Source organism: Arachis duranensis, unplaced genomic scaffold (assembly GCF_000817695.3).
Source record: "Arachis duranensis cultivar V14167 unplaced genomic scaffold, aradu.V14167.gnm2.J7QH unplaced_Scaffold_87066, whole genome shotgun sequence".
Taxonomy (NCBI): Eukaryota; Viridiplantae; Streptophyta; class Magnoliopsida; order Fabales; family Fabaceae; genus Arachis; species Arachis duranensis.
The window spans coordinates 16,331-28,664 of record NW_026265171.1 but is presented as its reverse complement, the minus strand read 5'-3'; the positions used below and the strand labels follow the sequence as shown (position 1 = coordinate 28,664).

The 12,334-nt window shown below is 26.9% G+C and overlaps 1 protein-coding gene across 1 annotated transcript; it reads right to left on the bottom strand.

The window, feature by feature from the left end:
• Nucleotides 1-6,832: 6,832 nt before the first annotated feature.
• On the bottom strand, nt 6,833-9,904 carry LOC107472400 (novel plant SNARE 13). Its single transcript, XM_021134503.2, has 3 exons — nt 9,521-9,904; nt 7,476-7,647; nt 6,833-7,074 (listed from the first exon to the last, which is right to left on the bottom strand). Exons 1-3 carry the CDS (start codon nt 9,595-9,597, stop codon nt 7,057-7,059), a joined length of 267 nt encoding a protein of 88 aa, XP_020990162.2. The 5' UTR covers nt 9,598-9,904; the 3' UTR covers nt 6,833-7,056.
• Between the last annotated feature and the right edge of the window lie 2,430 nt (nt 9,905-12,334).

The following is a 12,334-nucleotide window of genomic DNA, read 5'->3' as shown; positions in this document are numbered from 1 at the left end:
TATGATTTTTAGGCTTTTCTAGTTTTTTTTATGGATTTTTTAGGATTTTTACAATTTTTAGGGTTTTAGGGTTGTTTTGGGTTTATAGGAGTTTTCTAGAGTTTTTAGAATTTCGGAGATTTTTAAGTTTTTCTAAGATTTTTTATGGTTTTCAAAGATTTTTAGGACTTTTATGTTTTATTAGGGTTTTTTGGGAAATTTTAAGAGTTTCTAGGGTTTTTATGATTTTTTAGGGTTTTCTAGAATTTTCTAGATTTTTTATGGATTTTTTGAATTTTCTAGGGTTTTTCTAGGGTTTCAAAAAGTTTTTGGAATTTTCTATCGTTTTCTATGCTTTTTTGGAGTTTTTAGGAGTTTCTAGCATTTTTACGATTTTTTAAGGTTTTCTAGGGTTTTAGAGTTTTCTAGTGTTTTTATGATTTTTTTAGGATTCTCAAGGATTTTTTAGGGTTCTTAGCGTTTTCATGGATTTTTGTGTTTTCTAGGGTTTTGTTAGGTTTTCTAGGGTTTTTAGGATTTTTTATTTTTTAGGGTTTTTTGGGTTTTTTTAAGGTTTTAGGTTTTTTAGGATTTTTAGAGATTTTCTAAGATTTTTTAAAGGTTTTTAGCTTTTTCTAAGGTTTTTAAGATTTTATGTTTTTTTAGGGGTTTCTAGGCTTTTTTAGGGTTTTTTACGGTGTTTAGCATTTTCATGGATTTTTGGGTTTTCTAAGATTTTTAGAGTTTTTTTCTGAGTTTTCTAGGATTTTTAAGATTTTATGATTTTTAGGGTTTTTTACGGTATTTAGTATTTTCATGGATTTTTGGATTTTCTAAAGATTTTTAGGGTTTTTATGGTTTTGGGATTTTTAGGATTTTCAAAGATTTTTAGAATTTTTAATGGTTTTTTAGGCTTTTTAGGATTTTCTAGGATTTTTACGATTTTTTAAGATTTTCTAGGGTGTATTAGAGTTTTCTAGTATTTTTAGGATTTTTTAGGATTTTTGAATTTTCTAGAATTTTCTAGGATATTTAGGAATTTTTTAGGGTTTTTTTTAGATTTTTAGAATTTTCTAGGATTTTCTTACGTTTTTTAGGGTTTTTAGAGTTTTAGGTTTTTTAGGATTTTCTAGTGTTTTTAGAGATTTTTCAGGGTATTTTAAAGGTTTTTAGCGTTTTCTAAGGTTTTGTTAGGTTTTCTTTTAGCTATTTTTGGATTTTCTAGGATTTTTAGGGTTTTTTAAAGGTTTTTAGGGTTTTTTAGTGTTTTGTAGGATTTTCTATGGTTTTTAGGCTTTTCTAGTTTTTTATGGATTTTTTGGTTTTTCTAGGGTGTTTTAGGGTTTTTTTGGATTTCTAAGATTTTCCTAGGGTTTTTCTACGGTTTTTTTAGGATTTTCAAAGGTTTATTAGGGTTTTTTCGATTTTTTAAGAGTTTCTAGAATTTTTACGAGTTTTTAAGATTTTCTAAAGTGTTTTAGAGTTTTCTAGTGTTTAGGATTTTTTTAGGATTCTCTAGGGTTTTTAGGGTTTTTTTAAGGTTTTAGCGTTTTCTAAAGTTTTTCTAGGGGTTTTTGGATTTTCTAAGAGTTTTTAGGGTTTTAAGTTTTTTAGGATTTTCTAGGCTTTTTTTAGGGTTTTTTGGGCTTTTTTGGATTTTTTAGGGTTTTTTATGGATTTTAACGATTTCTAGGATTTTCTTAAATTTTTTAGAGTTTTAGGATTTTCTTGGACTTTTTAGGCTTTTTTAGGAGTTTTTAGATTTTTTAGGGTTTTTGCAATTTATTAGGGTTTTTTAGGTTTTTTTGAGATTTTTAGGAGTTGTTAGAGTTTTTAGAGTTTTCTAGTATTTTCTAGTGTTTTTTTAGGTTTTCTAGGGTTTTTAAGAATTTTTGGATTTTCTAGGATTTCTAAGTTTTTTAGAGTTTTTAGGGTTTTTTTGGGCTTTTTAAGATTTTTTAGGATTTTTAGAGATCTTGTGAGTTTTTAGGGTTTTCTAAGATTTTTTCAGGATTTTAGAATTTTTAGGGTTTTCTAGGATTTTTTTAGTTTTTCTAGGATTTTTTGGTTTTTTATGAATTTTAGGGTTTTTTAAAATTTTTTATGATTTTATTGGCTTTTTGGGAGGTTTTTAGGAGTTTTTAGAGTGTTTTAGAGTTTTCTAGTGTTATTAGGATTTTTTAGGATTCTCTAGGATTTTTTAGGATTTTTTAGAATTTTTCGGATTTTTAGATTTTTCTAGAGTTTTTTAGGATTTTTAAAGGTTTTTATAATTTTTTAAGGTTTATTAGAGTTTTTGATATTTTTAGGAGTTTCTAAAGTTTTTACGATTTTTAAGGTTTTCTATGGTGTTTTAGGGTTTTCTATTGTTTTTAGGATTCTCTATGATTTTCTATTTTTTTAGAGTTTTCAAGGGATTTCAGGATTTTTTAAGGTTTTTAGCGTTTTCTAGGGTTTTTATAGGTTTTCAAGGATTTTTATGGTTTTAGGTTTTTTGGTGTGTTTTAGAGTTTTTTTAGAGTTTTTTTGGATTTTCTAGGATTTTAGGTTTTTTAGAATTTTTTTACAGTTTTTTTAGGATTTTTTGGATTTTCAAAGGTTTCTTAGGGCTTTTAGGTTTTTTAGGATTTTTAGACTTTTTATGAAGTTTTTGGGTTTTATAAAGGTTTTTAGGGTTTTAGAGATTTCTAGGATTTTTTAGTGTTTTCTAATGGTTTTTACGGTTTCTTAGAGTTTTCTAGGATTTTCTAATTTTCTAGAATTTTTCAAGGTTTTTACAATTTTTAGGGTTTTAAAAAGTTTTTAAGGTTTTTATGGTTTTATTAAGGCTTTTTTTGAGTTTTTAGGAGTTTCTAGAGGTTTTACGGTTTTTTAAGGTTTTCTAGGGTGTTTTAGAGTTTTCTAGCGTTTTTAAGATTCTCTAAGGTTTTTTTATGATTTTCTAGACTTTCGTGGGGTTTCTAGGGCTTTTACGGCTTTTTAAGATTTTCTAGGGTTTTTAGACTTTTCTAGGATTTTTAGGGACTTTTTTATGTTTTTATAGATTTTTACCGTTTTCTAAGATTCTCTTAGGTTTTCTAGGAGATCTTTTTGTTTTCTAGGGTTTTTAGAATTTTTTATGGTTTTCTAGGATTTTTGAGATTTTTAGGTTTTTCTTGGATTTTTGATAGTTTTATAGACTTTTTTGGAGTTTCTAGAGTTTTTACGATTTTTTAAGGTTTTTTAGAATGTTCTAGAGTTTTCTAGGGTTTTTTCAAGATTTTAGGATTTGATAGAATTTTTTTATGCGTTTTATTGGCTTTTTTGGGATTTTTAGGAGTTTCTAGGAATTTTTTTATGCGTTTTAAGGTTTTTTTGATGATTTTTTTTTTCACGGTATTTATGGTTTTTTAGGATTTATTAGGATTTCTTAAGGTTTTGTAGGATTTTTAGAGATTTTTTGGATTTTCTAAGGGTTTTGGAATTTTTAGAAGTTTCTAGAGTTTTTTAGGGTGTTTTAGAATTTTCTAGTGTTTTCAGAAATTTTTAGGGTTTTTAGAATATTTTAGGGTTTTTAGTTTTTTAAGGCTTCTAGTATTTTCTAGAATTTTTAGAGATTTTTGCATTTTCTAGGGATTTTACGATTTTTAGGGTTTTTCAATGGTTTATTGAGTTTTTTGGGATTTTTAGGAATTTCTAGGGTTTTTACGATTTTTTAAGGTTTTCTAGAATTTTTTAAGGTTTTTCAAAATTTTTTAGGATTTTTGGATTTTCTAGGTTTTTTATAGATTTTTTTTGTTTTCTAAGGTTTTGTTGGATTTTTTTATGGTTTCTGGGGTTTTTTAGAATTTTTAAAGGTTTTTTTAGGCTTTTTTGAAGTTTTTAGGAGTTTTAGAATTTCTACGATTTTTTAAAGCTTTTTAGGGTGTTTTAGAGTTTTCTAGTGTTTTTAGAATTTTTTTAGGATTTTTTAGGGTTTTTAGGGATTTTATGATTTTTTAGGGTTTTCTAGATTTTTTTCGAGTTTTTAGGATTTGTTAGGATTTTTTAGGGTTTTTTTTATGGTTTTTTGGGTTTTGGGGTTTTCTAGAATTTTTTATGGTTTTATTGGCTTTTTTGGGATTTTTAGGAGTTTCTAGGTTTTTACAATTTTTTAAAGTTTTTTAGAGTGTTTTATAGTTTTCTAGGATTTTTTATGATTTTTTAGATTTTTTAGGATCTTTTAGGATTTTTTTTATGATTTTTACCGTTTTCTAGGATTTTTAAGGATATTTAAGGGTTTTTTTATGGTTTTCTAGACTTTTTTGGGTTTTTTAGAATTTTCTAGTGTTTTTAGGATTTTTTAGAATTCTCTAGGATTTTCTAAAATTTTTAGGATTTTTAAGAATTTTTCGGTTTTTAGGGGTTGTTATGGTTTTCTATCAATTTTAGGGTTTTTTTTTTAGATTTTATGATTTTTTAGGTTTTCTAAGGTTTTTTTAGACTTTTTAAGATTTTTAGCGTTTTCTAGGGGTTTTTACGGTTTTTAGAACTTTTTGGATTTTAGAGTTTTCAAGAATTTTTAGGATTTTTTATGGTTTTTTAGGCTTTTGTAGAATTTTTAGGAGTTTCTAGGGCTTTTACAGCTTTCTAAGGTTTTCTAAGGTTTTTAGGATTTTCTAGGATTCTAGAATTTTTAGAGCTTTTTTATGATTTTTACCCTTTTTTAGGATTTTCTAGGAATTTTTGAGTTTTTTAGGATTTTTTAAGGTTTTCTTGAGTTTTTAGGATTTTTTTATAATTTTCTAAAATTTTTGGAATTTTTAGGTTTTTTTTTGGATTTTTTATGGTTTTCTAAATTTTTTTGAGATGTTTAGGAGTTTCTAAGATTTTTATGATTTTTTATGGTTTTCTAGGGTGTTTTAGAGTTTTCTTGTGCTTTTAAGGTTTTTTAAGGTTTTTATTATTTTTTTAGGGATTTTAGCATTTTCTAGAGTTTTAGGTTTATCAAGGTTTTTAGGGTATTTGGATTTTTTAGGGTTTTCTAGGGTTTCTAGGGATTTTTAGGGTTTTTAGAGTTTTTTAGGGTTTTTAAAATTTTTTAGAGTTTTTTAGGATTTTTTTGGATTTTTAGGATTTTTATGATTTTTTACCGATTTCTAGGATTCTCTAGGATTTTTAGGTTTTTTAGAATTTTTAGGATTTTTTTACGGTTTTTTAGGGTTTTTAAATTTTTCTAGGATTTTTATGATTTTTTTTGGGTGTTTTTAGGTTTTTCTAGTGTTTTTTAGAGGGTTTTTATGGTTTTTAAATTTTTTTATGATTTTTGGGGTTTTTAACATTTTTTACGATTTTTATGATTTTTTATGGTTTTCTAGGGTGTTTGAGTTTTCTAATGTTTTTAGGATTTTTTAGGATTCTCTAGGTTTTTTAGGATTTTTAGGGATTTTTTAGGAGTTTTTTATTGTTTTCTTAGGTTTTCTAGGATTTTTAGGGATTTTTATGTTTTCTAGGGTTTTCTAGTGTTTTTTAGAGTTTTCTAGTATTTTTAGAGTTTTTCAAGGTTTTTAACGTTTTCTAGAATTTTCTTAGGTTTTCTAGGGATTTTAAGATTTTTTTAGAATTTTTTAGGGTTTTTTGGAATTTTTTGGGTTTTCAAGGATTTCTTAAGGTTTTTAAGTTTTTTAGAGTTTTTAGTGGTTTTTTGGGTTTTATAAGGATTTTTAAGATTTTGTAGGGTTTTCTAGGATTTTTAGGATTTCTTAGGGTTTTTTAGGAGTTCTAGAACTTTTTAAGATTTTCTATGGTTTTTAGGCTTTTTTAGTTTTTACAGATTTTTAGGGTTTTGGGGGTTTTTTGGATTATCTAGGATTTTTAAGGTTTTTGTGATTTTTAGATTTTTCTTGGATTTTTTAGGGTTTTCTAAGGTTTCTAGAGTTTTTTTTATAATTTTCTAGGCTTTTTTGGGATTTTTAGAAGTTTTTAAGGTTTTTACAGTTTTTTAAGGTTTTCCTAGGATGTTTTAGAGTTTTCTAATGTTTTTAGAATTTTTTAGGATTCTCTACAGTTTTCAAGGATTTTCTAAGTTTTTTATGGATTTTTTTGGATTTTCTAGGATTTTGTAAGATAGGTTTTCTAGGATTTTTACGGTTTTTAGGTTTTTTAGGATTTTTTAAGGTTTTGGGGGGTTAAGGTTTTCTAGGGATTTTTAAGGTTTTTAGTGTTTTTGAGGGTTTTAGGATTTTTTAGGGTTTGGGGGTTAGGATTTTTTAGGAGTTTTTAGGATTTTTAGGAATTTTTAGGGTTTTTAGGGTTCTCTAAGATTTTTAAGGTTTTTAGGATTTTTGGATTTTCTAGTGTTTTTAGAATTTTTTAGCGTTTTTAAAGTTTTCTATGGTGTTTTAGAATTTTCTAGTGTTTTTAGAATTTTTTAGGATTTTCTAGAGTTTTTTAGGATTTTTCGAGTTTTTAAGGTTTGTTAAGATTTTCTAGAATTTTTAGGATTTTTTAAGTTTTGTAGGTTTTTAGAGTTTTTTGTTTTTTTAGGATTTTTTAGGAATTTTCTAGTGCTTTTAGAATTTTTTAGTGTTTTTATAATTTTTTTTTGTTTTTTAGGGTTTTAAAGAAATTTTGGATTTTAGGTTTTTTAGAATTTTTTAAAGTTCTTTAAGTTTTTTAGGATTTTCTATGATTTTTTGAAATTTTTTGAATTTTCTAAGATTTTTCAAAAATTTTAAGGTTTTTTTTTATTTTCTACTTTTTTTTTTTAGAGTTTTCTAAAATTTTTTAGAATTTTTTATAATTTTTCAGCGTTTTCTAAGGTTGTTATGAACGAGCATGAGAACAACCAAATCTACCCCACCCTAGATCATGATGAAAAAGCCTGAGACCCACATTTAGCAATGCAAATCATTTAGCAATGCAAATCATTTACAAAGATGTGAAAAGAAAAATATCGCCACATTCATAATACTTTGAGGTTGAAGATATTGTACCCCTTCCAAAACGTGAGCATCCAAAATAGAAAGGTTTTCGGCACTAACCATTGATTGTTTTTCATCATTAAGTTGCTTGTTCACTTCTGGGGGATTTTTTCCCTCTTCATCTTTAATTTCTCGATCAAACTCCTTTATCAACCTGTAATAAAAACATAAGGCTTCATACTCCAGAAAGTTGGGATGCATTGATAAAGGAAATAGCAAACTACAGCAGATCACATTAAAATGTCTTCACCACTTGTGCCTACCAACAGAAAAGTGAATTGGAAAATAAAAAATCTGGAAAGCACCTAATTATAAGGATAACAAAGGAAGAGAATTTTCACAACAAAAATGGAGCTTCTACAAGACCTACAAGCAGAAGACTCCGTGTGCTGCTCTTATTATACAACATTCAACCCCTGGATACTACAATGGACGGTAAAATTCCTAGGCAGAAATTTTCTTTATGATAATTAGTTATTAACAAAGTAAAAAGATTTATGCAAGTCAATTCATGAGGAAAACTAAACCAGTAAAGTCAATATGAAAGGAACCTACATTTTTCTTCTTACTCAACTCAAAGTTACAGTTGCCATTGAGATATAGCAAGATTACAAGTTTACAACCACAGAAATGCTTTTTACACTCCACCATCTTATCCTTGAGTTCTTCCAGCTGCTTGCTTTGTCTATTGGAATCTTTAATCTTATCAAGCCTTTGGAAGCCATTTCTGGATGTTAAATGAAAATATTTTATTACTATATAGGAATACTTGAAAAGATTATAGATCTATTGAACTTTATTTATTTCACTTCAGCAAGAATTAGTAACTGCGAAAGTGGCTACAGCAAAGGATACACAAGAAAGCAGAGATAATTACAAATAAATACATTGCTTGAACAGTGACAAATAAAGGAAGGATAACATAACAGCCTTCAAGAAATACTTTACTTGGATAACTATGGTCAACAACATTAATTAACACCAACAATAACATCAGCAGGTTTGAAGGCCACATTAAGGCAATTTCCCCTAATATGTTTGTTATGTGTGCTCTATATAAGGGCAATATGATGCCATTTGATCCACGAAGAAGATCTGATCTAGTGGGATAAATTTAGAATCAATAGCACATCTGTTTTTTGTATAATCTAGTGGCTGTTTTTTCTTATTGAATACTTTGTTAGTTTATTTAGTACCTTTGATGATTGCTGGGTGTGCCTTACAACCTTGGATTAATTTCTCTTTATTGGGTTCTGATCTGGGGGGTAGGAAAGAAGCAAATATCTGTGCAATGTGCAGTATATGCCACCATTTGGAATATTTGATTAGAGAACCATTTATGTACCTTCAATCACAGATTTTGAGATAAGCAAGTTTTATGTGATAGAATTAGACATACGGCCACTATTTTTTGTAAAGCTCATGATCTATCCAGAGCACTTCTCCTCTCAAACATGTTGAGAGATTGGAAAGCTACATTCCATAGATAGCTTTTTCTCTTGTTTGCTTTTTTGCTCCGTAAGGAGGACCTCTTATCCTTCCATTTGCTTTATTATTCTTCCCACTATCTTAGTGATGTTATTCTTTTATCAAAAATAAATAAATAAATAATAGCCTCCAGCCCATCACTGCAAAAGAGGCAACCCAAATGATCATACTGAATCTCAAGAGATCATTGTTTTAACAGAAAAGATCTATGTCATATGGGAATACCAAAGCACCTAGAGAAAACATAATAATAAATAAAATAAACCTAAAAATGATTGATCGATATACACTTGTGCTGTTAACTGGAAATGCAACTATAAGGTTAAGGAAGCTTTTCAAATAATGAATTTTATACATCACATTCATTTCTTATTTATATACTTGTGCATTTAAAACCAATTATTCTCTTCAGATAGATTGGGAACTAAAAACTGCAAGGAAAGTCTACTAGTCTCCTGACCAACATCAATAGCCTTTTTCCGTGGGAGGAGAAGGAGGCACTATTAGCGTCCTGATCAACATGAATAGCTTCTTTTTTGGGAGAGAAAAGAATATAGTATTAATAAAGATAAGGATACTATTACATAGAGATTAGAGGACAAGAAGTCAAAAATGGAATATCAAACAGTGACCGAATAGCTTGTCCTGCTAAAATAAAAAACAGAAATATCTCACAAAATCTAGTGGCTCTCAAGACATAGCTTCTTCTAGTAGCACCACTATCCTCCCATGCTCATTTCACTAAGCATAACATAACTTGTGTACAATGAGCTACCTCAATAAATACAGAACTGGCCATCACTACACCGCTTCAAACCATACAATTCCTAAATTCACAAATATATTAAGCCTATAAACCTTAAACATACAAATACAAGCACAGGACCAAGTCAGAAAATTTTCAACATTATCCCCTTTGCTCACTCCAATTTCAAGAATCACTGCCCTAACTAAATCAATAAGATGCTAAACGAGTATGATTCACATCCCAAAATTGGCAACAAGTTTAACTTGCACCCTCTAACATTATATACGAGCAGAGGTAAAAAAATTTCGAACACAAAAACATTGCATAACTGAATCTGAAGAGGTAGTAAAATTAAGTTACATACGCCAGGAATCGAAAGTTATCGCGGATTTCGCCGAGGATCTGCTCCACCTGAGGGCTCATCTGCAAGCTGGTGGCCATTGCTGCCGGCGACTGCGTCTCCTCCGCAAAACCCCGGCGAGAACCGAATTTTCTGGAGGAAACCCTAGCTTGTCGATTTGGCGAGTCTTTGCGCAAGATGCATTATCAGTTGATTTTGCCGCGAGAATCAGAGAGAGGGGAAGTGAAGGAATGGAGAGTGCAAGGAGAATGAGAAAGTGGCAGATTAGGTTTCAATTGAAATAGCATTCAGAAGGAAATAGAGGGAAGCAAGAGCACCGGGAACAGAAAAGGCCAAAAGGGGAGTTTTGGAGAACAGAATACAGTTGTTTTTCTGCTAACAAATAATTAATTGTATTTAATTACATTTATATTTATTTTTGTTTGGATGCATTTTAATTATAACTAGTTTCATTTTCCGTGTAGCCACCAAAAAAAAAAGTTTCAAAAAAAAAAAAAGAAGATAAAGGCAAGATGTATGGATCTATGAATTTGAGAGGAGAAAAATAATTTGATCGTTATTAGTTTGGTCTAAAAGAGAAAAGAAAAACGGTGAATTGGATCATGCATTATTGTCAATAACTCATCATTCCATAAACTTGTGAAAAAGATCAGTATACTGATCCTTTGTCCCAGGTAGGGCTCCAAATCTTTTGATGTCTCTATACCTTTGATTTTTGTAGTGGCAAAACATAGAAAAGTATGTCCCTAAGTTGAATCGCCGAGGAAAAAAAAAAGAATTTAAATATCAGAATAAAAGTAATTTCGTTTTACACTAAAAATTTTCCTTTTCTTTCCTTTTATTCCAAAATTAAACTTATAACGAACATGCTATTTAGAGGTAATTGTTCTCTTTTAACTTTTAGAGAATTTCGAACTCGTGTATCATTACTAAAAACGATGTTTTTAGTAACAATAAAAATAAGAGAAAATTCCACTCCTCTCTCCTGCGAGATGTTAAAATGATACTCTCTTTTTCTTTATTTTATAAATGTACATTTCCCTCTCTTTTAACTTTTAAAAAGCCTCCTCTTTAATCCATTTTAAACTTTTTAAGTTAACTAATGTTAAATTTTTCTATTTTTAAAGAAAAAAAATATTTTCTAAAAAAATACCTATTAACAAAAAATTTATTTTTTATCATTAAATTTTACTTACTAAAATATCCTTTAATAAAGTATTCTTTTATTGATTAAATTGAATTATTAAAAAATAATTAAAATTTATTAATAATTATTAACAAAAATCAAAATTTAATAATTAAAAAATTAGTAAAGGCTAAGTATCTTATTAGAAAAAAATAATTTAATTATTAATTTTTTTAAAAATAATTTTTTAAAAATATAATTTAATCAATAAAAAAATAATTTATTAAAGAATATTTTATTAAGCAAAATTTAATAATAAAAACTAAAATTTTTGTTAATGAATATTTTTTTTAAAAATAATTTTTTTTCTTAAAAAATGGATAAAGTTAACATTAGTTAACACAAAAAATTTAAAATGGATTAAAAATGAGGTTTTTTAAAAGTTAGAAGGGAGGGAAATGTACATTTATAAAATAGAGGAGAGGGGAGTATCATTTTAGCATCTCACAGGGGAGGGGAGTGGAATTTTCTCTATTTTTTTTACTGCATTCATATATTTTTTCAATACTATTAAGTAAAAAGCTATTAGTACTATTATTCTTTCTATTCGAGATAATAACTTAAGTTGCTTATTTTATATAGAAAATAATATTATAAATAATATCTTATTTTTTAATATATTTATACAAAAAAATTTATACAATAAATCATATATTATAAAAATTAGATGATTTACATATAAACAATGGCGGAGCTTTGTTAGGGCAATGGGGCCATGGTCTTCCCGCAGAAGGTTTTGTAAAAAAATTAGTATTTCTTCTTCACATAAAATAAGGTTAGCTCAGATGGTTAAGTTCACATCTTTTCATCTTATGTATCTGTGTTTATCATTCATTTAACTTTTTATTTTTGTGTGATACTTGGCTGATAGTCTCATACATTTTTATATAGTATTTTATTTTTAGAACACTAAAAACTGTAGTATAAGTGTATAACTAGTATTATCCTACATGCTAATAAATAGTCATTATTTTATTTTTTAAATCAACATTGCAAACTACATGTCATTGTAGTATTAGCACTATATACATTAATAGATTTTGATATTTTATTTTATTAGAAAGTTAAAAATTTTATTTTAGTGCAATATATATTATTTGATTGTAATAGAAATAACAATAAAGATAACTAGTTTTGAGACTTTTGAAAATTAGTTTTTTCAAAAAAAATTAGTTTTTAGATTAAAAATTTTTTTATGTGCAAAAATTAGTTTTTTTTTTTAAAAAAACCTATTCTTTTTTAAAATTTAATGTTTACTTTTAAAACTAATGTATTAATTTTATAATCAATTAATAACTAATTTTATCATTTAAAATCAGTTTGGTTTATTAACTTAAACCAAATTTTTAGTTAACCAAAATCAGCTTTAATTTTTTAGTTAACCTTAATTATATATAGTTGCACGTATTAATAACAATATTATTATTATTATTATTAAATAATATTTAAAACTAAGAAAAAGGAAATAGTTCATTGAAAATGTTTTGTAATTTGAATTAAAATTTTTTTATAAATATATCCAACTTTTATAATACTAAATGGTTATAATTATAATGTTTAGTAATATTGTATTTGTTATATCCCAAACAAGTAAGATTAACTTAATACCTAAAGCAAGTAGGATTAACTTA

Coding starts and splice junctions, on each gene's coding strand:
- LOC107472400 (XM_021134503.2), bottom strand. CDS start 9,597: ATGGCCACCAGCTTGCAGATGAGCCCTCAGGTGGAGCAGATCCTCGGC. Junction 7,648..9,520: donor GATAACTTTCGATTCCTGGC/GTATGTAACTTA, acceptor TTTAACATCCAG/AAATGGCTTCCAAAGGCTTG.